The sequence below is a fragment of the Acanthochromis polyacanthus genome, chromosome 8, assembly GCF_021347895.1.
Source record: "Acanthochromis polyacanthus isolate Apoly-LR-REF ecotype Palm Island chromosome 8, KAUST_Apoly_ChrSc, whole genome shotgun sequence".
In the NCBI taxonomy this organism is placed as follows: domain Eukaryota; kingdom Metazoa; phylum Chordata; class Actinopteri; family Pomacentridae; genus Acanthochromis; species Acanthochromis polyacanthus.
The window spans coordinates 3558921-3585461 of NC_067120.1; the positions used below are offsets into that span (position 1 = coordinate 3558921).

Genomic DNA, 26541 nt, shown 5'->3' on the forward strand with positions numbered 1-26541 from the left:
GGCAATACCACGACACTGTGTCCTGAGCTTGTATCGGTTCCAGTTTGTTTAACATGCCATGTGTCATTATTCTACTCTCTCGACGCACTAAAAAGGAAAAAATACCAACAAAATTTTAACAGGAGTCTCACTGCTTGCTGCTCTGCGAGGCTGTACTTTGAGCTAAACGCTAATATGCTCACAGCCACAATCCAAACATCATGGTGTTTACACAAGAATAAACTTTATGCATATAGCACTTTTCTTAACAGAGTTACAAAGCACCTAAAGACAAAATAATCAAAAGACTAGAGAGCATCAATAAAAATAAACAAAGATCATAAAAGCAGCCAGAGAGCATAAAAACAGAGATGACAAAACATGGCTTATTAAAACCAGGTCATAAAACAGAAGGGAAACAAAAAAGGCATCATAAGACACAGACTTATATCACACATTCATAAAGGCCTTTCATATAAAAGAAGAGATTTAAAGGACACTAAAGATCGTCTGATCTCATTCGCTTTTATTTAAAAATGGAGACCTTGAAATAACCAGCCGAGCCCCATTTTGCTGATCTGAGAGAACTTCCCAGGAAATAAAGGGTTAAAAGGTCCTTGTTTGAAATCAGGACAAGGTCATTTGATGCTTCAAATGTTGTAAATATTAATAATATTTAAAAATCCATGTGGATTTTTACAAGCAACCAGTTTAAATGTGCAAATACTAGAGTCATGTGTTCATATTTCTTCATGCCAGGTAAGACAGGGGCAGGTGTACTGTTTACCATTACCTTATTTATGTTTACTGATCAGCAGGGAAGACAAAAACAGCCGAGTCTGATGGGACCATGTTTAAAACAACCTGACTGACCAGCACACAGCCAAAGCGCTTTACAGCCAAATACCTCTCATTATGTTTAATTTCAACACTGAGACCAAGACAACATAATGGAAACTCATTGATTTTCCCAGTATAAAGAGCTGCCAGGAAACCTTTCACCAAAGTATGTTAATGAGAGAAAGACATACATTTCCACTAATGTGTCATATCTTGTTGCTACAGCAACAGACAGCGATACAGGCCGGGCTGACCACAGACGACCCGCAAACAAATGACCTGCCCCAGCAACACCTGATCTGCTACCTTAGTTTTGTACAACACTTGATTTGCAGTAAAATACCCGTGCTTTGAATACGTTTGAATATGTCATTCATGGAAAGCAGATTCAAACCAGTGATAAACTGCCTCTCTCTCTCTCCTACTTTCTCTGTAGTGGTGCTTCAGATTGAGAAGAGAAGGCAGCATCTGAAGTGAAGCCATCCCATTCCTCGACCTCTGACCTTGCACAGAGCCAATGGCCTTCACAGACGCAGCAAAAAACACACAGTCTGACTCTTAAACCGTCCTGTGCTCTGTTCCAGGACATGCTGCACCGACAAACAGAGAATTTAGCTTTAAAGCGCTCTCTCTGCTGCGCTCCTGCTCATTCTTACTCACCCTCCCCTCCTTTCTTAGAGAATAGGATGTTATTTCCCTGCCTCCCTCCCTCCTTCTCTCTCTCTCTGAATGTCTGAATGGGAGCCCCAGGCAGGCAGAGCCACAGAGTGGTCTTTGTGGAGGGGGAGAAAGGCAGCTCTGATCCAGGGGGAAGTGGCTACTGTGGGGGCTCACCCCTGCATTGTGTGAGGGGCCTGGTTCCTTGCCCCAGCTTAAATTCACTCACACACCCACAAGCAAACACATCCACAGACGCACACACCAGTCCCTCTTCACATCCTAAGTCTTTTGTGGTGAAGGGTCAAGTACACACACACACACACACACACACACACACGCACACACGTATGAGCACACATACGTACACACAAACACTGCAGGAAGCTGAACACAATAGGTGCCAGTCTCTGCAGCCTCCAGTGTTTCTTTACAAACCCCTCATGTGTTGCTGAAAAAGACACGGACTGATTAGCGAGATGAGGAGGAAGAGGAGGAGGAGGAGGAGGAGGAGGAGGAGGAGGAGGGGAGTCGAGGCAGGAGGGCGAAGGCAGGAAAATGAAAGAGTGAGACAAGACAGGAAGGGATAAATGAAAGAAGAAAGGCTGGGATGGCTGGGTTTGACAGTTGGATGTTGACAAGCGCTGGGACTATTTCTTTAATGGAGGGAGCAGCAGCAGGACAGATAAAGGAACAGAGAGACAGACCAGTGATCTGAGCGAGAGGAGGAAGGAGGACCAGCGAGACACGGGAACAGAAAGTACAGATGCACAGAGCAGCAGCAGACGTCCTGAACACCGGCAGGCACGACGACCGCGTGATCAGTCTCCTACCTGTCGCCCGTCGGCCCTCCACAGGCCGTTGCTGGTCTTGGTGGGGGCAATGGTGACGACCGGAGGGGTGCCGGGGACGCTGTGGCCCCTGTTCTGGCCCAAGAGGGGCCCTAATGAGCCCCGCTTAGGGGTGGTGACCGGCGAGCTGTGGCTGGTGGCCGGGGAGGAGACTGGAGACGACTCACCGCTGAGGGCAGAACCTGAGGAACAAACCGACAAGAGACGGAGAGAAAGAAAATCTTTTAGATAAACGGAGATTCAATCATTCTGATAAAAAAGCAAAATAAAGCAGTGTGCGAAAAGACACAAGATGAAGGTGTGTGCGACAATAATGCGTACAATGATGGAAAAGGGACAAAAAAATGAGATATAGAGAGAGCGAAAGAAGGATGTCATAAATGAAAGTGTTAAAAAGAGGCTGGGGTGCGACACCGCGAAGGGGAGGTGTTAAATGCGAAAAAGGGAGAGTGTTTGTGTGCGTGTTGTCCGTAACATTCACTCTGGCATTACTCTATTAGTGTAACTCTCACTAATTCCGGTTACGCACAGAAACACAAACACATTCAGAGACAGAAGGAGGAAATAATGAGATGGAGAAAAGGTGGGAACGAATGAGTTCATGTGGAGCTTGTAGGTAGAGAGAGAAAGAAAACGAGATGTGATGGGGAGAGAGAGAGAGAGCTTGTTATAATTGGCTGTAATTAGATTCTCATTATTAGGAGATGAATGGAAACGAATGAAGGAAGAGACAGAGAGGGAGAGGTCAGGATAGGTCAGCTCTTATCCAACACCTTCATTAGGACACCAATGAGCTCAGTGAGGACACACACACACACACACACACACACAAAAATGATTCACATTAATACAACCTTGGTGTGTGAAATGATCTACTTGTACTTTTTTTTGGCACCGTGTCTCCAAATTCTCATCCATTAAAACCTCATCTCGAAGGAACACTTCTGTTTATATTTTTTTTAACTCACATCGTCCTTTAATTCCATCTTGACAGCCCACTTTCTTGGTTTAAAGGTGACATAAACAAGGAAAACCCTGCAGCCGTATTGAAAAATGTGCTACAATCTTGACACCAGTGGTAAAGGTGGCTGCTTTTGGGGCAACAAAGAGGAGTCTGTGTTGGGCTCTACGGGGCCTGCAGCCGGCTGGAGCTCTGGGCTTTTTTAGGGTGCTCAGGTGGACGCTCACCTCTGGGATCCTCAGCCTGTTTGGCCAGTTTACGCAGGGCAGCAGCGAATCCGGAGTTTGCAGATTGGGCAACCGCGTTCCCATTGGTTAGTGGGCTCAGGGGACTGACTGTAGCCGTGGTGCGAGTTGCCGTGGAGATCATTCCTAATGATGGTGATTTATTGGACTCATGGTTCATACCTGGGGAAACAAAGAGGAGAGGAGTTTTATTATTTAGGTCCAAATTAAACACCGACGAACTCCGTCATCTTCAGATTCCTGGAAGTGACTTTGGCTCTTGAACACAGCTGGTGTCTTTTTCATGCTGAATGAACAAAACTCAACTGACAAGTGTGTGTGTGTGTATGTGTGTGTCAGTGCCTTTATGTGTGGCCGTGATACGCGTGGGTCAGCCTCACTAGTGACACAGTGGAGGAAGTAGAGCTGTGTCAAATAGAGCGGTGACCCTAATAGCAAATCACACACATGAGCGCACACATGTCCATTTCCTCAAGGGAGCCGGCCGACACATCTTAAGACGTCCAGATCGTCTACACGCAAACCTTATTACTAGGTACCGCCGCGATCTTCACACCCTCAGAGATGCAAGAAAATCAAACGCAGAGAAACAAACATAACTAAGACCCTTCGACCTGCCGGACAGTGGTCGCACCGAGAGCGAACACGCTTGGCGTTAACCTTTGTCTTCACCCTCTACCCTCTTACTGACCCACTAATGTTAATTACAGCTGGAATTAGCCGGCAGCCTCCCCACCTCCCCCTCAACGCCTGCTACAGCGATGACCTCATTACCACCACAACACACGGTTGCACAAACACCTTTAAAACACACACGTATACCACAGGAAGAACAAAACAAAGAGCCAGAGCAGTAAACACACTCATGAAAAATTCATTGAACGCCGGTATCGAACGTTCGGCTCATCACACTGACAATTTTGATAAAGTGAAAGAATAGAAAGGCCGAGCGGATCTCAGAGGCTGCTGCTCGGAAGCATCAGAAATCTCCTGATTTACAGATGTTGGATTCTACCTGAGGACACGTGTGAGCCAAACTGTGGAGGGATAAACAGAGAGAGAAGAAGCAGAGCAGAGCAAAAGTAGGTGCAGATAAACACAGCTTGCATTAAACCGGCGATTAGAGCTAAATATTAGGAAGTTTTGACAAGGCTGTTCCTGATATTATGACCCTGCCAGCTGACACAAAGCAGGACCGTGAATAATGTGCACGGTTAACATGCTTCTGACATGACTGTGTTCTTATCTTGTAGGACCTGCTTCTATATCGTCTTTTCCTTCATTTCTATGGCTGCACGCATGCATTTAGAGAGCAAATTGAAACTGAAACTGTGAATCAGATAGACGGGAAAAGGGAAAAGAGAGATGAAGAGAGTAAAAGCTCAGATCCTGACAGGCTGAGTGTTTGTGTGTCTGTATCTCTGTCTCTGCTGAGCCCAGCAGTCAAGGGAGAGATGATAAGACAGTTTCTATCGACTCCTTCTCTCCCTCTCTCCCTCCCTCCCACTCCACTCTCTCACTCTTTTCCTCCCCCTCTCTCCTCTCCTCTCCTCTCCTCTCTCCCCCCATTTATCTCAGCATACTGGAGCTTATTTAACAAAAGCCAACACACATAATCTCCTCTCTGTTTCTTGCTTTTCTTTCTTCCTGCTTCCTACAATCTTTTCTTTTACAGGCTATTCCTCTGATATTTATCCGTGTCACTCACAAACACACACACACACGCACGCACACACATGCTACCGTGTGCATATGGACATAATTCAAACATGCAAACACTCACCCTCCCGCTCACTGTTTCTCCTCCTGCTCGTCGTCTTTCTGCTCCTATGTGAGACTCTTTCACTCTCTCCCTCTCAGCCTTGCAGCTGCTACGTGGTCACGTGACCTCTTTTCTATCCACTTCCCCCCTCCTCCTCCTCCTCCTCTCCATCTACTGCCCCCCTCCTCCTCCCTCTCCATCTCCATCTATCACCCTCTCCATCCTACCTCCTCTCTTCTCTGTCACTCTTTTTATCTTTCCATTTTCTCTCCTTAGCTGTCCTCTCCCTCTCTCTCTTTCTCTGTCATTTCCTTTTCTCTCCTCATTCTTCATCCTTCCTCTTTTTGGCTCGCACTCCAGAGAGGGTGGTGGAGGTGGTGGTGTATCGGGGGGGTGGAGGGGGATGAGTAGAGGGAGGAGGAGGGGTGATGACGGGGAGGGTTGGTGTGTGATTTGAGCTGTTTGTGTGTGTGTGTGTGTGGTAGAGGGTAGTGTTAACCCTCCATCCATCACTCTGTCTCTCTGTTAGTCAGCTCTGTCTGCTTTGGGACACTAGGGGGGAGGTTATGGGGTGAGGAGGGGGCTTTTACAGTGACCTCTCACCCTTCACCTCCGACCTCCCCCACTCTCTAAACAGCAGGGAGGGTGGAGGACACAGCAGCCCCAAATACAAATTAAGACATTTTTACTCGCTCTAGGAAATCTGCTTTTAGAAGAAGTGATGACTGGACGAGCAAACGGGACTGAAGGGCCGAGATCGCAGCGCTGCGAGGCTCTAATGCTCGCTGCCTGGGTGGAAGAAGATCAAGAAAAAGAAGAAGAAAGAGAGCGAGATAACCTTGCTGTTCAGATCAATAATGTGTATTTGGCCTTAGGATGCTGCTTGGCCACTTTGTTATCCAAAACAAAAAGGTTTATCATCTGCACAGGGGCCATTTCAGGACACCTCAAGGCTCTCGGCGCTGACTTCATCAAAACAGGATTGAAAGGCATGTTGTCCTATTAAAAAATACAGCTAAAGTGACACCATTTACCACAAGAAAGAATAGTCAGATTTAAGTCCTTATCTGTGATGTGCCATTCCACTGGAAAATCTTAGCCTAAAATTAAGAATTACTTCAAAATTCCCCCCAAAAAATCAACTGTTTGCTCAGACCAGATTCTGCAAAAACGTAAAATCAAATTTGGCACTCCTCAAGGCAATCAGGAAAACATTAATGACTAAACTATGACAACAGTCCTGTGAAAAAAAATTCAGCAACTTGTCAGCTGAACTATATATTAACAATAATAATAACTTTATTTTTATAGCACCTTTAAGAAGAACGTTCACAAAGTGGTTTGACATTTAAAACAAGCAGAGACAATCAAACAAGCTATAGAAGACAAGTCAGAGCAGTCAATTAAAAATAAATAGTAAAATGACAATAAATTAAATGAATAATTAGCTAGATTAACACGCAATTCAAACAAGGGAAAAAATAGAGATTAAAATAATTAGAGATGACATCAGACCAATGAACCAGGCAGCTAGAAGTAAAACAAAACAAGAGAATATCTAGAATAAACAGGACACAATACAGGAAAAAACACTAAAACTAATTAAAGCTAAAAGTAAACCTCACATAAAAGCAAGTCGATAGAAGTGGGGTTTAAGAAGTGATCTCAAACTCGGTTGAACTGCAGGCTGTGTTTACACAAAGCAGACAGGAGACAAGCATGGAAGCAAAAGAAAATGTAAGCAGTAAAATATCTAGAGTTGGTAACACCTGTAGTCTCTTGGAAAAATCTTCTACATCTTGAGTTCATTTTTTGTTTGAGATTTTGTAAAAAAGTTCAACCGCTGCTAGGGCTGGGTATCAATCTAAAAGTTTCCATACCGGTACCAATTCCGATACCTTCACTTCGATACCGGTTCCTAAACGATACTTTTTTCGATACCAGTTTTACAATATATACTCTAACAGAATGAAAATTGCATTACACATTACTTTTCACATCTTGAGTTTAATTTTCCAGTGATTTCCAGTGCAAAAGAACATTTGCAAGCAATGTACAGTTCAGTACATTCTGAGCCACCTTCGGCCCGGACCCTTCCTGGCCGACCCGGAGCCGGTCGCGGCGCACCGCCGCGGAGGAAATGCGCCAGGCGGGGGACGGCCCGCGCCCGGTGAGAGGTCCCGCGAGGGGATCCTCCCGCACCGAGCGGCCGCCCCTGGCCCGCCGAGTTGAATCTCCCGGGCGGACTGCGCGGACCCCACCCGTTTACCTCTTAACGGTTTCACACCCTCTTGAACTCTCTCTTCAAAGTTCTTGTCAACTTTCCCTTCAGGTACTTGTCGACTATCGGTCTCGTGCCGGTATTTAGCCTGAGATGGAGTTTACCACCCGCTTTGGCATATACTGCACCGCGCACTATTGGCGTCTGTGGCGATGGGCGTGGGAGAGCTCAGCTGCAGAGGGGAGAGGTGTGGAGGAGAGTGTGTGGAAGCAGCGTCAGGTTAATTAGCGCAGCTGGCACCAATTAGACTCACCTGATTCTCTCGGCAGTAACAGACTGAAGCAGAGGACAAAAGACAGACGGACAGAGAGGACGGGGGAACGGACGAGCGGAGGACAGCGGACAGGACGAGGTCCGGTGGAGCGGGCAGCTTATCGAACGAGATCCTGTGGAGATCCGGCTGACGCTGAGACTGTTTACCGGAGGAGAACCGGCGGACGTTGAGACTGTTTACCGGACGAGGTCCGGTGTAGCGCCGGGCAAGGAAGAGAGACTGTTTTATTTACATTGAGACGGTGTGGTGAATAAAAGACTTTGTCTGCATTGGCCGAACTGCCGTGGTTATTGTGCTGAGCAGAGCCGCAGACAGGTTCTCCTGTTACAGCGTCCATTTTACAAAAGTAGAGCCACGTTTTAGACCTCAGAGGCATCTTTTCCCACTTCGACGACATGCTACACAACTGCAGTAAATTCAATGTACCTAACGTGAAACCTGTCTGTGAACGGGCAGCATGCTTTTTTCCGGCTTGCCGCAATCACGTGTAATGTTACAGCCAATCACAGGTTTGCTTTATCATAATCACGTGATAAGTACCGGAACATGGAACCGAAAGACGAGGCTTATTTCGATACTCATTAGTACCGAAACATTTCGGTCGGTGCCATTAAAGAACCGAAGTTCGGTACTCAGCCCTAACCGCTGCATGGCATTGTCAGCGTGTCATACTGCACAAAAAATATATCGGAATTCTCTTTACTTGTAGCCATGGATGTGCTGTCTCCGTAGAAGTGCAGACATAATGAAAAATTTGATAGAAAATAAGAATGTGGTGGGGCCAAAAAAAATAGAAACACCCAGAAACTGCTTGGAGGTAAGAGGGGTAAACCACCTTCACTCAGCTGTGTCACTACAAATACGCTAGCATGTCAAAACTGCCACAAAAACATTTGAATTAATCACTAGCAGCAGCTCAATGCTAGAAAATTTCGACTCTATTACATGAACATACAGAGACAAGCCGGAAAAAGAAAGAGGCCAGTCTCTTAGTGAATGTGTTGTCAGTATACACACACTTTGGTCAAATGCTGTAAAGTCCTACTTACCCAACACCCACCGCTAACGACACATGCTACTTTGGTTGCATGGAGAGTTAAAACACTCACAGTATTTACATGAATGTGTATTAATGATCAGCTCACCCCTGTCATACTTTTGCGGTCAGCCTCCGTGTTTTTGGGCTCAGCTGACAACAAGATGCTAGCATGCTCACCAGTGTTTCATGTTAGCAGCTAGCTAGCAGCCATACAGAATGTGTGTGTGTGCAAAATAGCTGCACACAAAATGTTATTAACAGTTGTATTTGAATATTGACGGGAACACACTCAATGGGTGGTCTGGATGCTCTCCCCAAGGAAATGTGGAACATCAAACACTTCCTTTTCCACTTTCTGTTGACTTTTTAGGCACCAATTTGTGCTTTTTCAACATGTAGTGTAAACTAAAACTCCAAATTCAAGCACCAGGTGATGATTATAAATACAGTTGAGCATACATCACATTTAATCACATTTTCAGTGGTAGATTCAGTGACTGTGTGAGCTCATGATCACAACTTTTAGGGTCTACTAAAACTTGCAAGAACCGCCCCTGAAGAACCTTTTACTTCTGAGCAGCCATGACAAAGTAGCTTAAAGCAGATTGACTGAAGTCAGAGTAGACAAAAAGCGCCATTTTCCTGCCCTCTTGACATCTTCACCTCTGTAACATTCATCATATAGGCAAATCTTCCACCGTTCCATGTCCCGTGTGTTCATAGAACTTAAGTAACATCTTGTAACTCGTATTTATCATTGTTCTGGTGCACTATGAGTTAATATATGGTTGAAGCTGTTGGATCCTGCACACCTATTAACATTCACGTGTACCTTTCTCGAGTTCCTGCATTGGAAAGTTGCCTATTTTTGCATTTCGTGGTAAAGTTGCAGCAGTTTTTCGAAATAAAAGTAATAACCTTAAAACTATGACTGAGGCGGTTTGGTTTTGCTCATTATTTTTCATCTCTCCTGTCCTTAAACTGGACAAGTGCACAATCTGACCTGCTGGTGAAAAGTCAGGTCATCATTACTGCCTGCACAAAATCTCTTTGTGCTCCATCCAATTCTTTCCAGTATCTCATTGTGGACCAAAGTGCTGACCGCCAATTCCTCAACCAAAACCGGTAGCATGACTAAAACTGAGCCGGCGACACAAACCACCCTCAGCTTTGCCAAAATGGAAATCACATCCGGGTGCGACTCCATTCATCCAAACACAAATACACCTCCGTACACACTCATCACTCTGCGCTCAGCATGATGTAAGTGATATAGGACAAGTTGAGGCCTGTGTCCTTAACACCTTTTTGTGTGTGTGTGTGTGTGTGTGTGTGTGTGTGTGTGTTGCTCTGCTTATACTTTCACTCACACACACACACACAAACAGACAACACAGCGGCTCAGGGGGACTGTGAGGACAGCAGGGGAGGACCCGCTCTGCCCTGTCAGCTCATTAAAAAAGCACAATGTGTGTGTATGTGTCTGTCTGTGTGTGTTTGTGTAAGCAGGGATGGGTCATTAGGATGGAAGAAGAGGTTGTAACACACTACCTACTCATTAACCCTCATCACATTGGCATGTCTGAGTGTGTATGTTCCTGTGCCGGCTACTATGTTAACACATTAATTTGGCCATCCTGGTTTCTTGTTTACCAAGAGTTACCCAACATAATACGGATAATGAGCGTGCACGCAATGAAACACACACAAAACACTCTGCATTTAGGTTTTAAGACATTATTATTTGGGCTCCTACTAATCGCAACAACCGCTACTGTTGGTGTTACAATAGCTGGCAGACTTTTTCAAATTCCTCTGACCAGCACACACACAAACAGAGAGAGAAGGAGAGAGGGAGAGGAAAAGTAGCCAAATGTTTTACAGCCTCTTAAACTTGTCTGTAATAGCAGTCAGAGTGGCGTCAACGCAGCAGTCTCCAGGGTTACTCCAGGGGCTGCTAAATGGCTTTACTAGCTCCAGTCACTCTGCAGCTCGCACAGAAACACTTAACACGTCCTTACAATCCATAAACAACGAGCACACTCCCCTCACGTTGCCGTCTCACACACTCGCGAACACGGGGAGCTTGCACACAAATTAACATTAGAATAAAAACGGCAGAACAGCGACATCGACGCACACATATGCGCGCTGTCTGTGCAAATGCATGCAAAAAGAAAAAGCACGTACACAATCAGCTGACTCAGGACCCGGGCGTCGTGCGTCACAAAACGTATGCATGTGACCCCAAGGGACCAAACAGCCAGGATGCATTTATGGTCCTGGGATAAATGGAGCAGAAAAACCACATACTGTAATAACCAACACCTCCAGCAAAAAAACAAAAATAAATAAACGGGGAGTACGTCCAAAAAGGCGCTGGAGCACACAGTGAGATAAGAAACAACGGAGAATATATGGGAAGTGTAGCAGTCATTACTCTGTTTTATGTTTTACAGTGAGTCCACCAGAGCTCAGCCATGTTTACTGTGCAATCATAACAGAGTCAAGATGTTAGTGAAAGGTCTATAAATTATCTCCGCCACAGCTCAGAGCTGAAATGCGGTCTGTCAGCAAACAGCTACATCGGAAAAGCTCCTCTTTTCTGTTCCCTTTTGAACTTTAGGCCTTTCCCCTCCACCTCCTCCAGGCTGCCAGGCTCTTTTACTGACCCCTTCTCCATTCCTCTAATCTGTGTACTTGTCTACGAGCATCTTGTCACTGTCTTTCAGAGACAGAAAGAAGATATAAATAGCAGCTGTTCTGGGACGCCTCACACTTTGCTCTCTCTGTCCGTGTTATCATTTCTTTACCTTGTCATTTCCTCCTCACTATCTCCTTTTCGGTCTCCTACCACTCACTCGACAGCCTCTCCCATCACATCGGATGCATTTTTTTGTTGTTGTTTTTCCCCCTCTGTGCCATCGATCTCTCCTGCAGCATGCGGCTCAGTCTCACCTCTCTGATACGGAGATGATGCAAAGAGATAAAACAATCCAAAGCAAACCAATCTTACGCTGTCTCAGTTTGTTGTGGCGCCTGGCTGAGTCTGACTCGCAGGTTTTTATTTGGCGTGTGTGTGTGTTCAGCGTTGGAGGTGGAGGTGTAGACAGAGGCAGACAGTTGACAGCCACAGTTACTCCTCCTCTGGCCCGAGGCCGGCTCTGCTCACCAGGTGCCGACACCGCGGTGGCTAGACCTCGACCATCTGAGCAAACACGAGGCGGGGGGGAGAACACACACAGACACACACTGATTGCACAAAGGTGTATGGAGGCACACAGACGAACAGATGCGCACAAACTTTCCTGTCAGGCAGGTGTTGGGGAAGCATGAAGTGCGGCGTGTAATTGAAGTGTGCGTCATGTAAGAAGACCTGCCAAACAACTATCACTGTAGTAAACAGTCGTGTCAGTGTTGGAAGAACAACATCCAAGGCGCGGTTTGGATCAGATAATCACAGCAGAGCTGACACAGTCCTCCAGGTCACAGAGAAAATTAAGTTAAATGGATTTTATGGATTACGTCCTCTTATATTATCACTGTAAAGATCCTTCACTGGGGAAATTCACGTGTTATTGCAGCTGGATACGGATAACGGCAGAAAGAAGCACTGGGCTAAAAAATAAAGGTAAAATAATAATAATAAAAAAAGATTTGGGATTAGAGAAAAGCAATGCAGCCTTTCCTGTAGATTTACTACATTCACTTCCACTGTATTAGCTCATATAAACTACACAACAACAAGGAGCTGGATAACAAACATCTGGAGCTTCATACAAAACCTCATTGGAATGCATTTGGAAGTTTACGTTTTACTTACATTTAATCAAATGAGAACCTCTCACCAGTTACTCCTCAGTGTCTTTAGACTACTAATCAAGGCCTCTAACCAATCAGACAGCGGTGTGGGTGAGATAAAGTCTGAGATTACAGACTCAGAGAGTTGCCTGCATCAGCACCAAAGTAGCACATTTTTAAATCAGTTTATCTGGAAATGGTTTGGGGTTAAAATGATACTGATAATCAGAAAAAAGCTTGTTCAACCCCTGTGACATATAGATAATCCTTAGGCCAGATTATGTAGTCAAGTGCTGTTTACATTATCAAGAGGGAACTATTTTCTCAATTAACCATCTGAATACATATAAAAAATGTAAATACATAACAGTGAAAAATCACAATAATAGTTCCCCAATGTGCAAGACGACATTCAATCCACTGGTCTCACATAGAGCTTTCTGTAGCGCTGACACAGAGCTGTGTAGAACGGTCTGTCTGCAGCTCATCATTCTGCTATAGGGATGGACGAAGCTCTGCTGTGTTCGTGTTTCTTTAAACCAATCACAATTGTCTTTGGCTTGGCTTAGAACAGGATGAATCGACGGTGTTTAGTCAAAACAGTGACCGGCTGAGTTGTTTTGGGTGAACATTTGCATGCAGGAAGGTACTGCCATTTAAACGGACAATTCGCTGAAATAAATGAGCATCGCTGCCTCATTGCATGATCTGAATTTTCGGCAAAATTTGTAAAAAAAAGCTTGTAGGTTGCAGTCTGGAGATTGCTGTTGTCGCCCATACTGTACAGTAGGGGGTTTTGAAAACAGAAACATGCAGATAGAGAAGAGAAAGTCAAGTAAAATGTGCAGCCAATGGCCAGCGAGTCAGACTAGTCCTAGTTTACCAAATAAACCAGGCTTTTTTCACTTAGTCTGACATTCTTTGAGGTTTTTGGTTCCATGAAGCAAATTCAACATCATTCAAGCTGAGTTACTCTGGAAACATGCGGTCAGACTAACCTGGTGCAGGGCAGGTTTACTGTCAAGTTCAGCCTGAGTTGTTGCTTCACCAGATTTCCTGGAACTGATCCGACAGGAAGCCCAGGATTTTACCACTGACTCCATGGTGAGCTACCACTTCATTCCATTTTGTTATCCAGTGTCAGTCAAAAAACTGAAGTTTAAGAATAGCTAACACATGCAAATATCTGGAATAACTGAATCTGTATGGAGTTAGCCCGACTGCATGAACTTGAAATGAGCTTTGTGGAAGTGGTCCAGCCCTGATGATTGTTAAGTTCATTCATATCAAGTGTTGGACTTTAATCTACACTTTTGTTAGTGCCGTTTTGGCTCCAGGTCCAAATCTATCAAATTTACAATGACAATGAAGAAAAGCTGCTCATTGGCGCTTTAGACAACACTGATTATCCAAACATTTTAGCTGTCAACGAATCTGCAAACCTTCAGGTCTAAAACTACAGAAAATAAAGAAGATCCTTGAGCACTACAAGATGAAAATCATGGTGAATAATGTTAACAGTATATACATGTTTTTAAAAAAATAAAGATGTGGATCTGAAGCCATGAGGAGTGTCTGAGCAGTGGAGCCTGAGTTTACAGTATCTATATGACAAGGAGGTAATTAAAGAAATTGGAGGTTTACTCAGTAACCCCTGCAGAGCAGCTGGTCTACGGCAGGTCAGGAGCAGCACATGGTGCATGGAGCTAGTGTGTGTGTGTGTGTGTGTGTGTGTGTGTGTGTGTGTGTGTGTGTGTGTGTGTGTGTGTGTGTGTGTGTGTGTTGAACTCCACCTGCGGGCTGTGTACACACACAAAAGCGACGGGATCCGCTTGACTGCTGCTAATGCGCCCGGCGGCATCTATCTCAGCCAAACAATGCGGTCGCTGTTAAAGGTCCCGGATTAAAGAGCGACTCCTCTGTCTCCCATGGGTGCTGCTGCGAGACAAACCACCATACGAGGACACACACACCGATGTGCTCCAGCTCTGTCCGTCCTGTCCTTTAAGTTTACCAGGAGCAAACAGGAGCGGTGTTTAATCACTGACAAGTTAGACAAGAAACACACACAACGAGGAACCACAAACACCTCGACGAGCCAATCGTTCTGCAGCTGCGCAAAGACGCACACAGGTAACTACAGGAAAGTGGCTTCAAAGTAAGACCGTGGATTGATTTCAGCTTGAGAATATAGCCTACGATGTAAAACTGTATGTTTAAGGGAAGTGAGGTACTGCTTAAGCTTTTTTTTTAAATTTCCTTGCATGACCATCTTTGGCCACAATGACGCTTTATTTTAAAAGTGAAAACCAGAAGCTGTGCTGCTGCTTCTGTCCTCACACTGCCCGTCAAGCTGAACCAGTTTGTCTGATTATATATTACCGACTGATTCGATCACACACTGCCCACTGCCAGTATTATAGCCTACTGCAATTCGTCTAAAAATAGTCTTCCAACAATCCGTCTGAGGATGACAAAAAAGATTAAAAGAAACAACTGAGGATGCAAACTGCCCACATGCATCAAAGCGAAACTATCGCAGCCATAAAAATAAAACACCATAAACTAGATGGAGTCGCTGAAAGTGAAGCTCTTACAGGAAGAAGAGATTGTTAAAAAGAAACCCAAAGGTCGATGGATGAATTCACCACAGAATCCAAGCGACGTTAACTTTAAAAAGCGAAAAAGACCTTATCACTCCCTCCAGGAAACAACAAAAGCAAACAAAGACATTTATACTAAATAAAACAACAGAAAACACACAACTTACCGCCTCACCAAAGAAAAGAAAATCCTCGGTTTTCGCGCATCCTCGTCTGAATAAATGACGGCTCTGTGCGCGGAGATACACCGTTTGATGTAAGCAGAACGACGCGCACTGATGTGGAGATGTGGGAAGAAGGAGAAGGACAACTCATTAACTGTCCTCTGAGAGAGAGGAAGAGAGAAGGAGGCGGGATGTGTGAGGAGAGGGGAGGGGAATGGGAGGGAGGGGAGGGGGGGAGGAGGAGGAGGAGGGCGAGCACCTGCTCCACTGATGCTCCCTGGAGAGATGGAGGGATGGAGTGAAGGAAGATGTGGCCCCAGACTGCTGATACCTCACAGCCCGGACATGTTTACTGTCCACCGGAGACAATCAGATCTGTTCTAGTCAGCTCCTCCTGCTGTTCCTGCGCTCTAACAGCACAGAGAGCTGCACTGTCCACCTGATAACCACAATACGAGCATTAGGATGCTGTGTTTGCCCTTACTTTAACAAAAGTCACAAATGGTACCATGTAAATAACCGCCAGCAGAGTTTTAACCCTCCTGTCGTCCTTTAAAAGTCTGAAAATGTGTGTGTGTGTGTGTGTGTGTGGGGGGGGGGGGGGGGGGGAGGGGGGGGGGGGAGGGGGTTGGATTCACAGTGATGTCCACATTTTCAACATTTTTGGGAAATCTTAACATTTTTTGGTGGGAAATAAAGAAATGTTAAAAATGTTTCTTAAGAACATTCACAAAAAAAAATCCACCAAAATCCAGCGATTTTGTTTATGAATCTTCTTTAAAAAATATTAAATGTTTTACTTATATGTAATCACTTTAGATAATTTTTAGGATTTTTTTCAAGATTTTTACTCATTTTTGAAAATATTTACAAGAATTTTCTTGCTAATTATGGGGAATATTTTAAAGGTTGTTGCTAGAGGTACGGACCCGTACCCGTAGCCTGTGGACTACGGATACGACACTTTCCATTTGCCAATCAGATACGCGAGATCTGGTCACGTGACTCCCGGTAGACGGTAGTGGTACGGACCCGTAGCATCGGTACTACAGGTACGGACCCTAAACCTAACCCTAACACTAACCCTAACCTTAGCTTACCTTTCAACAGTTTGCAGTGGTTAGCAGCTTCTTGACTCGCAAGACTCGCGTACGGGTCCGTATCTGTCTGGCAAATGGAAAGTGCCGTATCCGTAGCCTGTGGCCTACGGATACGGGTCCGTATCTGTAGACACTACCTTTTTTAAAACAAAATGTTTAAGGGAAACTTTTAAGGAATCATTGGAATTTTCTTCCTGAAGATTTTGCAAATTTTCAGAAATTTGGTGAATTTTTTTGCTGATTTTTGGATTTTTTTCAGACAAGGAAACAATATTTTTGGTGCCCGTAAATGAGGACAACAGGCGGGTTAATATTGCAGGCGGTCTAAGAAGCAGCATGTGTCTGCAGCAGAGGAAGCTGCATTTTCAGGAACACACTTCTAGGACCTTTGACTTCCGGACGGCATCACCCGCTCAGTTGGAAAACTAAGGGAGTAGCAAGGGACGACAATCACAGTGTGAGTACTGAGCAGTTCTAATGTCTTCAGCTGAACAGCAAAGTTACAATTAGCTTTCCAAAGTGTGAGTAACACTTGGGGAGTATTTGGGGTAAAATAAATATTTAAAACCATAAATAGTTGGATAGATAGTAGTATTTTGGGGTTTAAAAAACCTTTTAAACCATAACTAGTTAGAATGCATTATTTGAGTGGAATAAACCTTTAAAACTCATGTTCTTGGAGAAAAAGTAGTATTTTGGGTAGAATACCTTTAAAACTATAAATGCTCACACATTTGGGTTGACTCAATTTTAAAACTATATCATGTAAAGTTAAAGTCACACACTTTATGACCCCATCCACACGAAGACAAAAAAAACGATCGACATAAAGACGAAGGCGTCTCAGAAAATGTGTGCGTCTACATGAATGCACTCGATACGCATGGAAACGCTGTAAAAACACATGCCAGACCTCTAGGGGCGCTGTAACGATATGACGGAAACACGCGGAGAAGAAAAAACAGAAGAAAAAACAGTGGGCATGCACACTTGCGGCAAAAGTTGTAAACAGAGACCAGACCGGGAAGCATGAGTGGGCAACTCGGTGGTGATTGAGAAGAAGGAGATTTTGCTGCAACAGGGATAGTAGGGTCACTAGCTTCATCAGCACATTTGCTACACTACGCCGCCATTGTTGTTGTCGTTGACGCGTGTGGCACATGCGTGTCAATGAAGATACGAAACTATGATGCAAGCGTATCTGAAAAGTAGCGGAGAGCCAGTAAACACGGAGCTGCGTATACGGCGTTTCAAAATCTTTCCACTCTGGAACCTGGTTTTAAAAAATGATCGTTTACAGACCCCCAAAACGCCGTCTTCGTGTGGATGATACGCAGATTCGGCAAGAAACTTATGCGTTTAGACCTCGGTTTGTCTTCGTGTGGATGGGGCCTATGTCAGGCTGGCTGCTGACAGCTCTGGCTAGTGCCTCCTCCCCTCCCTTTTTTCCTTTTTAGGTGTCCTCACCTTGTGACTGCAGCAACAGGTGTTGCTCGTTTTCAATCAGCTGCCGGATTCTGAGCACGTGGAAGCACAGCCAATCAGCCTCACTTCCTCTGCCATAAGAACAGACGCCACTCACCTCTCAGTGCTGGATCGTGAAACCTTCTGTAACCATTTCTCGTGCTTACAGTCATTGTTCTACAGTTTCCTGTGTGCTTCTAGTAATTCTGGTCTCTCTTCTGCTGCAGTCCCCGTTCCACCTGCTCCTACCGTTCACCGCCTGGCCTTCCTCCGTTCATCTCCTGGATCATTCAGCAACCACCTGGAAAGCCACCTACCGTCACCATTGTTCCGTCCAGCGTTCATCACCACCGACCCCGCCGCTGCAACCCCCCGTATTCTCATTCCAGCCGAAGCCCAGTCTGAGCATCCCTGAGTTTTGAGTTGTAGCTTCGATTTTTTTTTTTTCCCCTTGCGTGTCGATTTAGTTTACGTTTATCAATCCTTAGAGAGTGTTAGTAGTATCAAGCCAGAGGCTTCGCTTTCAGTTGTTTTTTCCCTGCCATGTTTCCTTGTATATTAGCATTAGTCCCAGTTCTTGCCTGGGTGTTACCCACCGTGAGTTCTGGCTTACAGTTGGTCCTCTCAGCCACTAGTAGCAGTAAAGCGCTAACCTTCCTTCTTCGTTTGTTTTTTCCGGTTAGCCTTCCGCCTGCAAGCTAAAGCCGTAAGACATTGTAACTTTGCAATAAAGCCTTTAAAACTTAAACCTCTGCGTGCCTGCTCATTCTCTGCATATGAGCTCTCCTTCTGAATCCTGACACTTTAGTGATTATCCAATTCGATAGGTGGTGCTGTTGAGAGCCATTAGAGGAGCGAACATATAATATAGTCCAGATGAAACAAGTTAATCACCAAAATATACAGGTCTTTGTAAGAGTGCGTTGTATTTGAGCATATACTGTATATGTAGCAGGTAAAAACTGTCAGACGGATGTACAACCACCACATAAATGTTGTGGAATATTTCGATAAATTTGAGTACAGCTCACATAAGAGCCAACGCAGTAAGCTCTGAACCACAGACCGTGTACAAAAGACAGACGTAGCCTCTGGATTAGAAAGTAAAGGTGACGCTAAAGTGCCATAAACTTGCATTCTTTCTAGCAGCCAGCAGGGGGCGACTCCTCTGGTTGCATGAAGGAAACAGATTGTATAAAAGTCTATGAGGAAGTGAGTCAACTTCTCACCTGATCTGTTATCCAGTAAACATTTTGTTGACGAGTTTATGATCTCGAGGGGTTAATGATTGTCCCATTTAGGTGATAAATCTGGATAGATCATGTTTTTAGGGCGTTACTTCCTTGTGATTGACAGGCCGCTGTACATTCATTGAAAAAAAAAGAACAAATTGGATTTACTCAATTAAAAGAGTGACATTGGTTGCAGAATATTTGCTAGCTTTGGCAGCAACTTGCAGAATTATGTTAAACTAACACTGAGTATGTTTATTTAACACGACTGCTTTGTGTTGATACAAAGTTACTGTAATGTCATTTGGTAAAGTAAATTCAATTCTTCCATCATTTTTCCATCATTTTCAACACATTCTGATCACTTTTTTCAATACATTTCACCCTCATAGTCCAATATAATTTGGTTATTTTATTAAATAATTATTTATTTTATTATTAACATGTCTATTAAATGTAAATATAAAGACAGTTTTCCATTATAAACAAAATAAATCCCAATTAAAACATCAGCAATCACTTATTTTCTCATAATTTTTATTTATCAGCAGTTTCTTGATTATCCTAAACAATTTTGTGTCCTCGAGTTCAAATCCATCACTTAGTAATTCAATACGTCAATTATAAAAGACCATAATGGTGACGACCAAATGCCAAACTCAGAACAGTGTTTCATCAGCTAATTTGGTGATGTTCACTACTGCCGTCTTTTATATAAAGTCTATGGTATAAACACATTTTAATTTATTCATTTATTATGGTGGACATGTTAGAAAACATTTGCCTAGCAGACTGCTAAATGCAAATCCTATGTTCACTCATCTTCTGTCTCCACAAAGTCTCCATAAAAGCGTGATTCTCTGTAACTGCTGGTTGCTCCACTGTGTTCTTCAGCTTTATCTGTTTGCATCTGTGCAGCATGAAGCAACCTTAGCTGAGCTTTTTCACTTGAACTGGCAGCTTTTTTGGGTTGCTGCTGTACTGTGTTGGTTGGGAAATGTGACAAATAAGTGCTACATTCACAGTTTTGCAGAGGTTTCCTGTGTGCATCTCGACACTAACTGTCACGAGGCCAAAAAAATGATACAAACAGCTTCTTTCTGCAGCTGCAAACAAGGCTGATAAGAGCAGAGTTGTGGACCACAAAACCAAAACAGTGACCTAAATGACACCTTAACGCTCCACCAGGCTGAGGGGAAGTTTGGTGATGACTCTCTGTGGGTTTCTCACGACAGACACCTCTTTTATCTTCACACACAATCAGTCACTGATACTGATTTTTGCAGCTTTAAAAACAAAAGTGGTAACCGGCAAAGAACACAAATACATTACTTATTCCTTTTTGTTTTAACTCTCTGAAACCCCAAAACCTGCCAGCAGCTTTGAACGATATGTGTTTTAAAAAATTATACAATTATGCAGTTTTTCAGTGCCAGAAACTGTAAATACAGAAGAATCGTGGGATTTCCAATTTATTAACAGTCATTGAACTGCTCATCTTTCATCAAGAAGGTTAATCAAATAAAAGCTTAGAATTGTGATATTTCCTTCATGTCCCATTAAAATCTGCCAAAAATAAAGTTCTTGCCGTAACCAGATTCTGAAAAAAATCTATAATTTTGCACCTTTGGTTGCAACTGTAAAGCCATAAATCACTAAGCTGCAGCCAACAATTATGTGACAAAAAAATTGGAACTTCTTGGTTGAAAAGAGCCGAACTGTATGCCGTGCTTCCACTGAACAGGGAGAAGATAAGTATGGAAAGATTTTCTTTTAATTACTTATTTATGTATGTATTTAGCAGTACTGGTAACAACTTGTGGGCACAGTTTTTTTTTTGTAAAAGAAATATTTTTAAAAACTCCTTTTTTCACTTGTTCCCTTTTCTTTTCCATTTCCAGTCAGAGTTGTGCTATTTCCATACAGTGGCAGAGGTGAAAAATGGGCCCACAGTGAGTAAAAGACGTGACACGAGCAACAAAAACAACAACCGCTTGAGGTTCAGAGGGTTAATTTAACAGGATTAAATCTCTTCAAATAATTCTCCTAAATTTTGAAGTGTTTAATGGTGTTGTATTGGAACAAACAAAAATTTGAAAAGCTAAATACTCACACTACAATGAGATGACAGTTTTTTTGACTTCCTCCACATGTTTACTAAAGTTACCAACATACTATAAAAGTATGGAATCATAAACACGTTTAGCAGCGTTCATCTGTCATCATGTGCTATAAACTCGCTCCGGCTGCTTCATCTAGTCTAATATTTCCACATCTCCCCTGGGCCTCTCTGTCTGTGTCTTTCTTGATCGTTCATCCCTTCATCTCCCCATCCCTCTCTCCTTGTCTCCCAAGCAGCTGCTCCACTTTGCAGCTATTTAACAGCTGTTTTGCATCAATTTGCGCTTCAGAGTGCAGATTTCTACCTTGTCCATCCTTCTCCTCCCTCTCGCTCTCCATGTCTCCGCTCTCCTTCCTGTCTTCCTCTTGCATTTCTAAGATGCCAGACAACACAGTAGCACCAAACAGCCTTGATGTTTTCCTCAATGAATAGACTGTCTCCTTCAAGTCTTTCCCTGAGATCCATTCAGTGATGAAAGACGCACACACACTTGCCTGCATAAGCACAAAATAGACACTCATTTATTCACACGCACACACACGCATGTGCACACAGATTAGCAGCCCCCTACTTTCCTACTTTTCTCTCTATGGAAACAACAAGTACTGAAGGAAGCAATGGAAAAGAAAAGAAAAAAGTGAGGCTCCCCTATAATCCCCAAATCCCTCTCTCTTGTACTCAAACCTACACAAGAGAAAAGAGGGGGAGTGAATGTGTGTGTATGCAGTGTGAATGTGTCTGTGTGCGTGTGCAGAGACTAGTGTAGCCTGACATGATTTATGGTTTGGCTGTGCACTGCAGGCAGACACTCTCAGTTTTCTCTGAGGTGGGTGTCTCACCTCCATCCTTTGTGACCTATACAGGTTGGTGTGTGTGTTCGTGTGGGTGTGTGTTAGTGTGTGTGCGTGTTCGTGTGTGTGTGTGTGTGTGTGTGTGTGTGTGTGTGTGTGTGTGTGTGTGTGTGTGTGTGTGTGTGTGTGTGTGTGTGTGTGTGTGTGTGTGTGTGTGTGTGTGTGAAGAGGACGAACTGTAAAAATTGTGTGTGAGCTGCAGGTGCACGAAAGAGAAGCTGATCGAAAACTGTGCCTCCCGCTCTGTGTGTTTTTTGTGTGCGTTTGCATGCAGCGCCGGGGTCAAAGCACACACAGCGGTGTGCATTCTCCGGGTGGGTTATACTTGGCAGTGTGACTGTAGGATCCCCCATTAAGCAGCGTGTAAAAGAGGCCAAGCACAGAGGCCATTATGAACTCCGGCAGTAATAGCTCCAGGAATCTTACTGCCTCTGGAGACCTGGTCATTAGCCTATTCCTCTCTCATAAAGCCCTCTATCCATCACACATGCAAGCATACACGCATTTGTATGCAGACGCAGACACACACAAACACGCAAGCACGTGTGCCGTTTGTCTCCATCTCCTGTTCTCTTTCTCTGTCTATTTATCTCTGCTGAAGAAGGGAACAGTGCTGGGGATAGTGCTGCAAGAACAATCCACCAAGACATCCACAGATGTCTTTGAAAACAGATGCACTCGCCTGCACGTAAACACACACACACACACACACACACACACACACACACAGATGCTCATTTACAAAAGCAGCGAGGCATAATATCAGCCATGAACCCAAACCCCTGATTATTTAAATATATTCCTCCTTCCCCATCCGACGACAGTGAGATGCTGTAGCAGCCTGTTAGCTGTGGTCAGGTAGGAGATTACAAACAGAAACACTGTCACATACAATGGTGCTACGAGGCAGGACGAGCATTAGAATGGCAACCAAATCCACCTTCTGAACATTTTTCCCTCTAACACACACACACATGTAAACACTGACGTCCACGTGCACACACACACACACAGTGGTGAGATTTATTGGCAAGTCAGGCAGTGAAGACAAACTGCAGAGGCAACAAGGAGATGAGTGCACTCTTTATCCTCAGGCAGCTGGACGGACACACACGCACATATGTACTGTACAGTGGTATGTTCACGATCACCACGTGTGCACAAACACAAACACACACACACACACACACACACACACACACACACACACACACACACACACACACACACACACACACACACACACACACACACACACACACACACACACACACACACACACACACACACACACAGAGCAGATTCCTATCACACATGCTGTATGTACACAAATTTGCTTTAACCTCTGCACACACACATAAACTCACAGCCCTCCAAGCACACAGACTACAGCCAGGGAGACTGTGGTTTTAATGCAGCACGTGCACGCTCACACACACACACATTCATGTACAGTATGTGTGCACACACAGAGTACAATGTGTACCAGCACAGACAAAGCAGAGGGAGTCCAGAGAGAAGAGATACCTGGGGATGGAGACACATTGGCAAAGGTAATGCTGGAGTCAGTCACTCTGTCCTCAGGCAAAACGCACACAAACCCACACACACACACACACGCTTGTGCACACACACACACTCACGCACACAGTGCTGTAAAGATAAGCACTAATCCTGTTTATTACCTCCTCCCTCTCTGCACTCTCCCTCTCTTTTTCATTTTATCTCTCTCTCATTTTCTCCCTCTCTCCCCTCTTCTCTTATTTTTCCCGTCTCTCCTCCTCGAGCCTGTTTTAGCGGCACACACACACACACACACACACACACACACACACACACACACACACATTGACACACACATTCACGCACACACACACACACACACACACACACACACACACACACACACACACACACACACACACACACACACACACACACACACACACACACACACACACACACACACTGTCAGTTTACTCCTGTGATGTTTGCTGGCCTGGGGCTGAGACGAGGAAACAGGGAGGGGAGTGTTGATGTGTGCTGCTCTTTTCCAGCTCCAGCTCTGTTCACGTCCTGCAGAGAGAGAATTACCTTCCCTTTGTCTGTGTGAAGGGGCTGCTGCCTTTACCATCTGTGCAGCGGATACAGTGGCAGACGTGTGTGAGCGCGCACTTCCACGTGCACACGCGTGTTGCCGTGCAGCTATACTTCTATAATCTTTGAAAATAAAGACATCTTGCGAGATCTGATGTATTAAAAGGGGCGACATTTGTGGAGTTAAGACTCAGGGATTAGATTTATGGAAGGAGAATAAGTGTTGTCAGTTTAATGTCCTCACAGTTATAGTAATGGAGATATCAACGCTGGAACAACAATCCCACCTCAAGGTCCATTTAGTAGCTCTTCTGGAGCTGTTAATTGGCTGTCATGGCATTGTAGGTGCATATTTGTTTTATTTTTCTGATTAAATTAAATGCTTCTTAGCTCAGAAGGTTTGGAGTTAATTCTTGCTGACAAAACAATCCCACCTCAGCATCCATTTGGTAGCTGTCCTGGAACTTTTGGTGGTATCACATGAACTTCATCAGCAGAAACAATGTAGTTTCCTTAGTTTAACCCTCTGGACCCCAAAACCCATCGGTGGGTTTGAAAGGTATTTCATCTTTTTAGAAATTGCCAAAAATCTGAGCATTTATCAGAGACAGAAACTGGTAAAAACAGAGAGAATCATTGGATTTTCAACTTTTTGACACACTATAAACTCCTATGACGTGCTGTTTCGTCTGGAAAATTAACTAAAACTAAGATGATCATTGTCTCCTTTAAAAAAAATACCATTTCCACGAACAAGATTCTGTAAAAGACAAAAAATTCAGTGCTTCTTGACAGTAAAGAATAAATCAATGAGTACAGTGACAGTAATAGCTAGAAAAGCAGTCAGAGAGCGCAGTACTCCGCCAAGGCCGCTCAGTCGTATCATTTCGGACGAATGAAATCCTTAAAAACATTCGTGGATCCAGAATATAAGCCGCATCACTGCCAAAATCTAATCAATTGGTCCTTCTGTCATTTCTGACCTTCCCTGAAAATTTCATCCAAATCTGTCAATCGGTTTTTGAGTAATGTTGCTAACAGACAGACAGACAGACAGACAGACAGACAGGCAGACAGGCAGACAGACAGACCAACTTCGATCGTCACATAACTCCGCCAAGGCTTCACTTTCATGGCGGAGTAATAATTCAGAAAGTTCAGCTGAACTGCAGGCTGTTTACATGGAACAAACAGAAAAAAATGTACAGAAAATAATTAAAAATATAAAATATCTCTAGCATGTAATGTTCCAATTTTGTCCAGTATTAGTAACACCTGTGGAAAAATGTTTATGTGAATCCATTTTTTGTGTAAAATAATTCATAAGTAAAGATCCCATTCACTTCCCTTGTTAAATGATGAATTGCATTCGGCCTATGAATTTACGAAACTGTACAGAACATATAACTGAGTTCTATTCAAAAAGTCACAGTTGTTGTGTTGTCATAGAAGTAAATAAAAACACCCAGAAGCTGTTTGGGATTCACAAGTGTAACTGAGTTCTGTTTTGAAGTCTATTATTTTTAAGCTCCTCTAAATTACACGCCATATGTGACGTTACAGGTTACACATTACATATGTAGTGATCTGTTTTTAAAGGTAGCTATTGTCTTTTTTGTAATGTTTGTACATTGTGATGTGAGTTTTGTTTCTCTACATAGCACATTGCACATGATTTGAGTCTTCTAAGTACCTTTATTGACCTTTTTAATATTATTATCCATGACGAGTTCACTGTGAGAAAAGCTCTTATTTTGTAGAGACTCACTGAGAACAAGACTCCCTTTCTTTCATCCTTATTGCACTTCATTTCTTCCTCTTTTTTCTAATTCTTCTCTCATCATCATCATGATTTTAGACACCTTATGTTCTTCCCTCTGTTTATCTTTCAGCTGTCCTGATTCCTGCATCCTTTCCTTCTCCACTCCTCCTGTTTTTCCATCCCTTTCCCGTCTTTTTCTCACCACTTTCCCTCCTCTCTCCCTCCTCTCTCTCTCCAGATGGGTGGCAGAGAGCAGCAGCTTGCTGTGGTCAGGCCAATTATTTACATAATTATGATCTCCCACTTAACCACATGATCCCTTACCTGGGCGTGGGCAATTAAAGCCGCCATCATTATGCAGATTATGCAAATTCAGGCAGAAGCGGAACAAGGTGGTGAGAGATCACATATGAACAAACATGTGCCCTGTAGCTGCGTGTTTTTTTTGTGTGTGTG

The 26541-nt window shown here is 43.9% G+C and overlaps 1 protein-coding gene across 4 annotated transcripts in view; it reads right to left on the reverse strand.

Annotated features, from left to right (window-relative positions):
- LOC110956404 (genetic suppressor element 1-like) overlaps positions 1-26541 on the reverse strand; it is a 53153-nt gene that overhangs the window by 17516 nt on the left and 9096 nt on the right. Inside the window, exons 1-3 of one of the 4 annotated variants that reach the window (XM_051951495.1) lie at positions 15469-15622; positions 3516-3695; positions 2310-2509 (exon numbers count right to left, since the gene is read on the reverse strand). In XM_051951495.1, the coding sequence (XP_051807455.1) occupies positions 2310-2509; positions 3516-3693 (378 nt within the window). In that variant the 5' untranslated portion in view covers positions 3694-3695; positions 15469-15622. Of the gene's footprint in view, positions 1-2309; positions 2510-3515; positions 3696-5316; positions 5461-15460; positions 15623-26541 lie in introns of those variants that run through there. The other 3 variants (XM_022201859.2, XM_022201849.2, XM_022201839.2) reach the window with 3 other exon arrangements.